Below are 9,835 nucleotides of genomic sequence, written 5' to 3'. Positions count from 1 at the left end.
GTTTCAAGGTGGCAAAATATCCGGTCTTATTTCTTCACAATAAAAGCATCAGTCATTCAACTTCAGATTAAAGGTTGACACTTTCCCAATTATTGAAGACAATAGAACCCACCTCGCTCTACATCAGAGAAGACGAAGACTCCATGGGCCACACAGTACATAGTAGTGATCGTAGAAGTACAGCTCATTTCCCATAACGTTTGTGTAGTAGAACAATTATCTTCCATGTCCAGCTTGAACACTTTAACCCTATCATCAAAATATACTTCAAGTACAAAAAGTAAAGTTATATAAAGTAGAACTTTCTGACGGCGTTTTATTGTAAATGTTTTATAATTTTATTTTGTAAATAAAATCTCGGTTTTCAAAAGGTTCGTTTATGTTTATCTAGTAATGGTAATAGTCACTATTACTACCATTACTTTATATATATATATATCTGCCAGCGTTCCTTGCATGGTGTACCAAAATACTGTACAATGTAGAAGACACTTAAAAATGTACTTATGTGTAGTATTACTCTCCACCTCCTTCTCTGGTGCTGTGATAAAAAAAACACTGTTGAAAAAAAGTTGAAACAAGTTCTACAAATTTCAGGAAAAGAGAATTTATTAAGACAAAACAGAACAATATTTGTAAGAAAGGTCGGCTGGCTGTATCAAACACTAACAATGGAAATCCTGGCGCGTAGTGTAATTAAGGTTTCTGTGGTGAAAATTAAAAATGGGATGACACATGAAATACAGTGAATCTTAACAGAACCATGTAATAGGTCGATTGAACAAGAGTGAGGACATTTAATGGAGTTGTAATTTAACAGCAGACTGAAATTTCTCAAAATGTACTTGCATTGTTAATTTCTAATGGGTTTGTCAATATTAAACATAATCCATCTCTGATGTAAAAACCTCTCATTTACAACATCCAGTACATGTTTCTCACACACACCCCCAAAAAAGGAAAATTCAGGCTCAGATTACAAAAATTTTACCTCAACAAAAGCTACAACCAGCATTTTAATACCATGGAGTAAAAACCATGTCATACTTTGTTTACAAACTCATTCTCAACATAGTTCCATGACACTAGTTGACAACACCACATCTGTTAACCTTGTAGTTTTTAGACTAATCTACAGGTCCAATCACTTATAAACAAAACGTGGCATTTAACACAATGACACTAAAAGACCAGTCTAGGACATTGGCTTTACAGTTTAGACAGGTAGACATTCTTGTTCTTACAGCTCTAAGCTCCAGCACATTCATTTTGAAATAATGGGTACCATCTGAAGTGCCAAAGTTCGTATGTTCCCTGCTGTTTCTCTTCCAGGCTTTCACTGCAGCCATTCCATTCTTTGCGCTAGTCTTCAGTCAGTGAATGCAGCCTAATCAGAATGAGATAATAGGGCAGATAAATATATTCTCCTGGCTGGGAAAGCATAGATTCCACCTCTGCCTTGGCACCATGTTTAAAAGATGAGCTGTTCCTCCCCCTCCCCTTACTTTCCATTATTTTGGTGAATGTTAATTTTTGTCTTATCCGTCCATAGATTGCTTCAGCTGTATGGTCAAGTACTTACTGCATTTATCAAGAAATGGCTCGGCTGGAATTAAAAAATGAAATTAAAAACTAAAATTAAAGTTGAGACTTGCCACTTTCATGTAGTATCCATAAATTTATTTCAAATTACCTTTGCTGAAGCACAGAGCCAGAAGAATAAAAAAAAAAAAAAAGTCTATATACTTAGAACTGCACATTGCATCATGTATAAAAAGACATGAAAACAAATTTACACAATAGGATAGGCAGCCAGTGAAGTACTCATAAATAACAAAAAGGGGTCAAATCATAATTATATACACATCCATTTTAGGTGAAGCAGAGATCTGAATATGTGCTGTTAGACTAATGAAGAATATCTGGTCAGTGTCATCAGCCTAGTCAGAGAGGTATGGAGAAGAAAAATGTTAGAGAATAAAAGCCAATGTAGTGGCATAGTTCGTTCTGCAAATACACTTTATCAAATGATGATATAATAATGGTTAGAGATCATTTTGACAATGAAAAAAAAAGCTTTATGCATTACATTTGTATGGTGAAGCACTTAAAAATGCATGTGAAAACATACCAAACTAGTCTTTATCTAGAAGAGCCAATACTTCTGTCTTCAAAGAGGCTTATTTCAATCTGGAATATTGCAAGTTAAGAAAAATACAGAACGATACAAGCACATCTTTTTTTAATGAACACATCCTTTAAAAGTACAACCCTGATTCAAAAAAAGTTGGGATGATGTGCAAAACGAATGCAATGATTTACAAATCAACCCCTATTTTAATAATAGAACATACAAATCAGATGTTAAAACTTAAGACATTTGACCATTTCTTAGAAAACATTAGCAATTTTTAGATGCAGTTTGTCAAAGAACGGTGAACCTCTGCCCATCTTTAAATTCGAGAGGGTCCGTCTCTCTGAAATGCTTCTTTTACACCCAGTCATGTTACTGACTTGTTGCCAATTAACCTAATTAGCTGACAAATGCTCCTCCATTTTGTTATTTGCAGCAATTAAATGGTCTACACTTGGTAAATGGTCTGCACTTATATAGCGCTTTTCTACCTATTGGCACTCAAAGCGCTTTACACTGCTTCTTATTTACCCAATCACACTCACAATCACACACATTCATACACCGATGGGGGGAGCTGCTATGCAGCTGGCCAACACTCACCGGGAGCAACTAAGTTGGGGTTCAGTGTCTTGCTCAAGGACACTTCGACATGTGACCGGAGGAGCCGGGGATTGAACCAACAACTGTGAGATTGGTGGACAACCACTCTACCTTCCTGCGCCACAGTCGCCCACAATTACTTTTCCAGTCTTCTGTTACCCCTCTCCCTCCAACTTTTGAGATGTGTTGCTGCCATCAAATTCAAAATTAGCTAATATTTTCCATTAAAAGTTAAAATTTCTGTTTCAACATCTGATATGTTGTTTATTTTCCACCGCAATTAAAATATGGGTGGATGAGATTTGGAAATCACTGCAATGGTTTTCACATCTTCAAACATTTTTGGAATTAGGGTGTGTATGGGTTACTTAATGAGATCTAAAGGGCCAGGTTGGTGGATGTTACCTTTGAAAAAAGCCAGGCTACTTGTTCCCCCAGGTTTATAGTCTTTATGCTAAACTAATTTCTAAGTTTTTACAGTAGAAGCTGCAGACCTCCCAACATGCAGGTCACACTGAGGTTAATTCTTAAATTAAGATCATCATGAATTTTGAGTTGCCACATTAGTCAATGTAATCAATGATCTCAATGCTGGAAATATGTCAACATCACCATTTATAGTCCCAACACTTTTTATGAGAATAAATCCAGTAACAGGTCCACCTCTCACTTGTGCATTTAGGACTTAAAACTAAACATTTAGACACAGCAGTCGCTGCTGTCAGGGAGTGAATCAGAGGAAAGATGCATCTTAATTTAAAAAGGCAACCTATCAAATCAAAGACCACAAAGAAAGCACAAATGTTAGCTCTGAGCTAGAGCTATTTCTACATAACTTTGTAACTGTTCAGTGTGTCACCTCTCATTTGAAAGGCTTTATCTTCTGACCAATAGTCGTTAAGTTCTTGACACTCTGATGGTCACCTGGAAGTTGTTTTTCCACTTATTTTTCATCTGTGTTGGTGAAAATCACACGAGCAACTTGTGAATAACTAACTGCCTAAGGGGGTATTGAACGAACTGCTTTGGAATTATTGGATAGAGGAAATGGCCAATGACACTTATTAAAGGTGAAACATCCTCGAGAACTACAAGCAGAATTCCAAAATGCCGCTGAGCAGGCCTGTATAGTTCTGTTGTACTGTTACTAGCAAGATTAGGGTATCAAGACAATTGTCTGGACAAGAGCCAGGGTTAAATCTTCTGCTTTGTGTTGAGGTATATTATCTACATTTATTACTACAGCTATTTGGGCCCGCAGAGCCCTTCAACTGTCATATTTGTTTAGATTGGGTAACTAGAAAAATAGCTAACTGATAGAAAAGTAGTCAATACTGGCAGCCCTAAAACAGATCTGCCTCGTTTGTTACAATGATATCAATTTGATGTTTACCCAGAGACAAATCTCAGACATCTTGGTTTTATAAGCTTAAAAAAAAAGGATACCACTCTGAGGCCTCTCTCTATGGGGTCAGTTAACAGCAATCCCCTGGGAGCATAGATCTTCTCATTCTGGTCTTTGACGTACTTGGCAATCTTCTTTAAAACCTATAGAAAGAGAGACAGACACACTTAGATTTGTACAACTCACCAGGAAGAAAATGTGGTCATGATATACTAAGCATCTTGCAAGGAAGAGGTTTCACCTTATCATAATGTGTCTCCATACAGAGAAAGATTGTATAAGCTGTTAAACAAGCCAGGCAGCCTTCCAAGTAAGACTTCCCTCCTAGCTTCTCTGCCTCGGCATACAGGTTGTTTAGAGTCTGGATGGTCTCCTCAAACTGCTGCTTTTCTATCTGAATACATAAAACAGATCAATGTTTTAATACAGATTCAACAAATATAGGATCCATACAGATACCGTACATACCCGTGACTCAAGCTCAGAGGGGAACTTGGTCTGGAACCTGCAGATGGTCCCTGAACTGTAGTCTCTCTGGATAAAAACTTTGGAAGAGATGATTTGTTGCTGGAGGTCTTGTAAACTGTGGGTCTGGACAAAAATACATAAAAATAAATAAAAAGTCTTAAAGGATAGAACATAGTCTAATGATATCTAGCACCTAAACTAGTCTAACGTTAAAGACAGCTAAGACAGGGGAACCTGGACATACTAACATTAGCTAACGTTAGCCTTTTAACTTACATAAGCTAACATTATTGTGAGGTTTATTAGCTAATAACAATATATTTGCTGACAATGATATAACTCTAGTCAGATCACAATTAATAGCTACCTATGTTACGTTGACATAGTACAACAAACAAAAAAATATAAGTTAATTCCTACAATCCGTGTACGACAACGGGTAATGCTAACGCTAGCTAATCACACTTTAGCTTACGTTTGCTGACCCATCAACGCCGCTGAAAAGTATGGCAAGGTTAGCAAGCCAAACCAATTTCCAAGACAACAAAACTCTAAAAACATGTTAAATATTTAGGCGATCGTTTATAGGTCAGTTTAAAAGAAATAATTTTCCTACTCCCCTTACCTCAGCCATTATGGTCGGTCCCTCTATTGCAGCAGCGCATCTGATCTTAAACGTCCACCAGCTCCACCTGCTGAAATGACTTCCGGCCCACTGCTTTCAGTCTTTTGCGTCACTAGCCATTTGTATAATTTTTCACTACTGTTCCATAGCATTAATCGCTGCACCAGGTCTGTTCTGTCAATCAGAAGCTGGAAGACAACTTAGATGAAGGTGATGAGGGCGAAGACTAAATTAGTCTTTTACAGCTTCAGACTGGAAGATTGACTGAAAACACCTGATCCAGGTAATCGGCAGTGAGTAGTGCATAGTTGAAAAAAACCCCACGTAAACCAGTAAGAGCTATGGCCAATCTAACGTACACGCTCCACATTTAGCCAGTCTAGCACATGAACAAATCAACATCTGTGTCTTTAGGATTTAAATCTGTTCCATTGCTTTGTCTTGTATTTAACTTTACCAAAATAGGTTTGCATATAAAGGGAATAAACAGTTGATGAAGCAGTATCGTCGTGTCATGTGTTCCAAAATCTGGATCGTCACTCGTGTGGACCCAGTTGTAGTTCATACTTTAATTACATAATCCCAGTGAAAGACCGCAACTTCCGGATCATATTTCCTTGTATAACAGTAAATTGTAAAATTTTTACCGCAGATATTGAAACTATAATCAGTAAATTAAAGTTAGTCATAATCATATTTTCAATACAGCACCAGTGGCATAATTGCTCCCTTTTATTAATCTTGTCCTAGGTATACATTTTCAAAGTTGATATGCCCCCCAAAAAACTTAGCCATTTCTCCCTAACGTTCTAGAGACTAAGGCAATCCCAATGCCATTTCTGGTAGTGCTAAACAGTTAAAAAACATAAGAATTTAAATTTGACAGTAAAAAAATAAAATCCTACAACAAAATTTAAGTACTTTTCTACTGTGACCACAGGAACTCAACCATACAGAACATGCACGTTTATAGCCAGAAATACACTGAGCAAGAGACTTGTTGAATCATGGTTTTATTTGATTCAAATCTGGTAATGTTCACACTAGTCAAACAGACCAAAGCCCATGTCGTCATCTGATTCCTCAGACTCTTCCTTGGCCTCCTCCTTAGCAGCAGCTGGAGCTGCTGCTGTTTCAGCAGCAGCTGCTGCAGGTGCTGCAACAGTAGCAAATGCAGATGGGTCAGCCAGGAAGGCTTTGACCTATGAAGGAAAAAAAAGTCAAACATTACATTTCAATATACACCAACTGGATTCATTAGGGGAAAAAAATGTTATAATGCAGAACAATTAGAGGCTGATTAAAAACATTACAGTGCATAGCTTGAAATCACTGAAGGGTCTTTAGACCCTGACTGACCAGAAATAAAGCCAGTCAAGAATAAAAAGAAACATGTTGCACTTTTCAGGGTGTCAACAATCTAGCACTAAATAAGCTACACCAAAACCTACCCTGCAATCCAAATAATGGCACAATATATTGGTTCAGCATCATACCTTGTCAGCCAGGGGGAAGGAATAGTCTGTTTCCACAGCAACAGCCAGGACTCTCTTGTACCCATTGATGATGGAGTGGGGGACTGAAGCCAAAGTGGGGTACCCAATCTCCAGACAAACACTGGCAATGTTCCTCACACCCTACAGAAATGAAAATTTATATACAGTGAACACAGCTACGGTATGATCAAAATGAATTCTGATTATAGGAAAAGACGAGCACTCACCTCCAGGAACCTGGCATGCAGAGAAGCCTCTGTGATGTCGAGCACCTCAGGACTGTAAACACTGCCATTATCATACACCTGCTGGATGATGAGTCCGAAGGAGAAGGGTGAGATGTTCAGCATGTTGAGCAGCGTGGCCTCACTGGCTCCAACCTTGTCACCAGTCTTTATCAGACTGACATCGCTCTGGGAAGACAAATTCAGTTAGTTATTGACACCAAGATTTAGCACAGTCTACCATTTGTTTTCATATTCAGCTTTCACTAGATAACTTTGAGGCATCAGCTCTTATGTAAAAATCAGGCACAATTCTTCCTGCAGATCAAACAAACCAAATTAGCAATACATTAAACTCACCAAGATTTCAATGGTTCCCCTGGAAATCTTTGTGGTGATGCCCAGAGCCTGGAAGAAAGAGGTCTTCTCAGGACCCAGACCAGTGTTCTGGGCAGGCACAGTCACATCACAGGGAGCAATGGCTCCGGCACGGGCAGCTGCAGGTACCTGGAGTATTGAGTTTAACAGTTCAGTATAACAACTTAGCAAAAAGCTTGAAAGTGCAGGTTTCAACATAACTTTTTCAAGGTTGTGCAAAGTATCTGAAACAACTAGTGTATGAAACCTTACGTCCCTGGCAGCCCACTGATGTTGACAGACAGGGATAGCGAGGAAACAGGTTACTGTTTGCAGGGGGAACGACAATGCAGCACCAGACAAGATGCATTGTAACTTATCCTGCATTTTGACAGTGGATTGTTCCTAATACAGTTGAATCAGTGTATCACGCAGCAGTGGCAAAATTGTTTTGTTTTTAAAGCCATACATTAAAATAATGGTCATTATAGGCTTTAATATTTATGGCAATTGACTTACATTTGTCATTTATGACTAAACATGGGATAGAATTTCAAATACAAAATAATTTAAATTTAATGAGTCAGGCTTAGATGAGTGCATCAATAATACTGGCTTGTTTTATGGGTTGACAATTAAATGTACCAGCCTTTGTGATCGTCTGTTAGGCATTTTAAGTCAGTTCTCTTTTGAAATCTTACCTTGTTGGCCAACAGCAGGTCCCTAACTTCAGCCAAATCCTCCTTGGTGAAGACAAAACCCACATTTCCTTTAATATGGGGCAGGAGCCTGTCAAACAGAGTCAATTGTTTGTGATCGAAGTACCACTTCTACAAAATCAAATTTGTAAAAAAATTTGCCACATGTGTGAGACCTTGCGTCCCTGGTTGCCAGCATAGTTAGACAAACAGGGATAGCTGGAAACAGGTTACTGTTTGCAGGGGGAACGACAACACAGCACTGTGCAAGCTGCACTGTAACTTATCCTGCAATAAGAAAAACTAACAGCAGAGTAGAAAGGTAGCAAACTTACTTCTCCAGAGCAGGATTGTTCTCCAGGTGGCCACGGATGGCTTTGCGCATCATTGTGTTTTTACCCATCAGGACCACAGCCTTGCCACGCAGGGACAGACGGATTGTCTGCATCTGCTTGGAACCCACATTGTCTGCCCCAACAATGAAGCATTTTGGATAGTCATCCAAAAGTTGCTGCCAATATATTGTAGAGTACATTAGCCAACAAATATTTACTGCGCATACACATGCCGTATAACACACAAGAAATTAGGACACTTACGATGATTTTCAAAAAATAATTGGACTTCCACGTGGCCCTGTCTTCCCTGGGCATCTTTGCAGTGCTTCCAAGGATCGCTAAACAGCTGGTTTAAAGACAAGGTAGAACCTATAAAAAAAAATTATAAAAAAATTGTTATAACACCTACTATTCAACTAAAACACCAAACATACTGCTCAAAATAGCAGACCCTGACATGTGGTCGACAGCTAACTTTAACTAGCTAACAGTTAGCCAGACCAACTCTAACAGGCCGCACTTAAAGAAAACACGGTATTTTTAATGGGACATAATATACATATCAGTCGGTGTTATAGATATGTGTCTGAAAAGGAAAATCTATATATTTTAAACCCAGCAAATAATAGGCTCTCTAAAATATAGACGAAAAAGAGAAATCCTTACCGCGCACAAGGGTCGCGTGAAAGAAAGAGGAAGAAGAAAGGGGTGAAAGGAATATATATCAAACAAATTACCAATCACGAAAGCGCTATGGGCGTCAGCTTGAAAACTATTGGTTGAGTGCAGTGTCGCTCACTCCTGTTGCCGTGCTACGGCCAATAAGAATGAGGCTACTACAACTGCGTTAAAGGTTTCTTATTACATTATGAGAAAAGTGTTGTCTCAAAATCTTTTAATGAATTTCAGCCTTTCGAACATCGACGACAACAAGCCGACAATAACACCGGCGAGAAGCATCGAGTTAACATATAGCATATAGTAGGGCAAACGATGGCCCAGCCGCCCTCACAACTTCCGGCAGAGGTGTGGAACCACGTTTTCAGCTATCTGTCCCATGCAGACAAGTTCGGCGTGCGGGCATGCTGCAGGTATTTCAAAAAACTCGTTGACCACAGCTCTCTCTGGAGAAACTGGACAGTAGTTTTGGGTTTTAAAAACGGGTCTTACAGCAGTAAGTTCTGGGCCACTCTTCGACGTAGAAAAGTCACCAGTGTTGTGGTAAGAAGCACCAAAGCTAAGGACTGGAAACAACTGGCACAGGCTCTTCCGTCTCTCACCACAGTGGTACTGGATCAAGGCTCCCAAAAGAGTCTCGACAGTATAAAGGACTTTCCCAATTTAAAGCGTCTGGCTATAAGAAACATTTGCACTCCTTTTTTGTTAGACACTTCAATAGTGTCTCAACCCCAACAGCTGACCCACCTAAGCATTTGTGATGTTACATTTCCCGTCTCAGCAATGGATAGCTTAATCCCTGTTATTTC

General features: G+C 39.0%; 2 protein-coding genes and 2 non-coding genes across 5 annotated transcripts; all 4 read right to left on the bottom strand.

Moving 5' to 3' along the window:
* Positions 1-591: 591 nt before the first annotated feature.
* LOC137127897 (golgin subfamily A member 7-like) lies at positions 592-5,394 on the bottom strand. Of its 2 annotated transcripts, none has more exons than XM_067505442.1 (6): positions 5,236-5,394; positions 4,611-4,733; positions 4,384-4,536; positions 4,184-4,285; positions 2,132-2,190; positions 592-1,387 (listed from the first exon to the last, which is right to left on the bottom strand). In XM_067505442.1, the coding sequence occupies exons 1-5, from the start codon at positions 5,242-5,244 to the stop codon at positions 2,143-2,145; spliced, it is 435 nt and encodes a 144-aa protein (XP_067361543.1). In that variant the 5' UTR covers positions 5,245-5,394; the 3' UTR covers positions 592-1,387; positions 2,132-2,142. The 2 variants fall into 2 exon arrangements, with proteins under 2 accessions (XP_067361543.1, XP_067361542.1); XM_067505441.1 differs by having other exon boundaries at positions 592-1,940; positions 5,236-5,393.
* An 837-nt stretch (positions 5,395-6,231) lies between these two features.
* rplp0 (ribosomal protein, large, P0) lies at positions 6,232-9,144 on the bottom strand. The gene is made up of 8 exons (XM_067505440.1): positions 9,015-9,144; positions 8,610-8,717; positions 8,346-8,521; positions 8,014-8,101; positions 7,316-7,462; positions 6,959-7,144; positions 6,732-6,872; positions 6,232-6,437 (listed from the first exon to the last, which is right to left on the bottom strand). Exons 2-8 carry the CDS (start codon positions 8,661-8,663, stop codon positions 6,279-6,281), a joined length of 951 nt encoding a protein of 316 aa, XP_067361541.1. The 5' UTR covers positions 8,664-8,717; positions 9,015-9,144; the 3' UTR covers positions 6,232-6,278.
* LOC137128314 (small nucleolar RNA SNORA63) lies at positions 7,570-7,699 on the bottom strand. The gene has a single exon (XR_010914548.1). It is a non-coding gene; the product is annotated as a small nucleolar RNA SNORA63 (small nucleolar RNA).
* LOC137128313 (small nucleolar RNA SNORA63) lies at positions 8,176-8,304 on the bottom strand. The gene has a single exon (XR_010914547.1). It is a non-coding gene; the product is annotated as a small nucleolar RNA SNORA63 (small nucleolar RNA).
* Positions 9,145-9,835: the final 691 nt, after the last annotated feature.

This window comes from Channa argus, chromosome 5 (genome assembly GCF_033026475.1).
Source record: "Channa argus isolate prfri chromosome 5, Channa argus male v1.0, whole genome shotgun sequence".
Classification (NCBI taxonomy): Eukaryota; Metazoa; Chordata; class Actinopteri; order Anabantiformes; family Channidae; genus Channa; species Channa argus.
This window is presented reverse-complemented; position numbering and strand designations above follow the sequence as displayed.

Excerpts from the sequence above, each read along its gene's own strand:
- LOC137127897 (XM_067505442.1), bottom strand. Across the intron at positions 4,537-4,610 it reads CCTCTGAGCTTGAGTCACGG|ATAGAAAAGCAGCAGTTTGA; the intron begins GTATGTACGGTA and ends TTATGTATTCAG. Across the intron at positions 2,191-4,183 it reads TAGAGAGAGGCCTCAGAGTG|ATTGAAATAAGCCTCTTTGA; the intron begins GTATCCTTTTTT and ends GCAATATTCCAG.
- rplp0 (XM_067505440.1), bottom strand. The coding sequence starts at position 8,663 with ATGCCCAGGGAAGACAGGGCCACGTGGAAGTCCAATTATTTTTTGAAA. Across the intron at positions 8,522-8,609 it reads ATTATTTTTTGAAAATCATC|CAACTTTTGGATGACTATCC; the intron begins GTAAGTGTCCTA and ends ATATATTGGCAG. Across the intron at positions 7,145-7,315 it reads GGGGAACCATTGAAATCTTG|AGCGATGTCAGTCTGATAAA; the intron begins GTGAGTTTAATG and ends TTGTCTTCCCAG.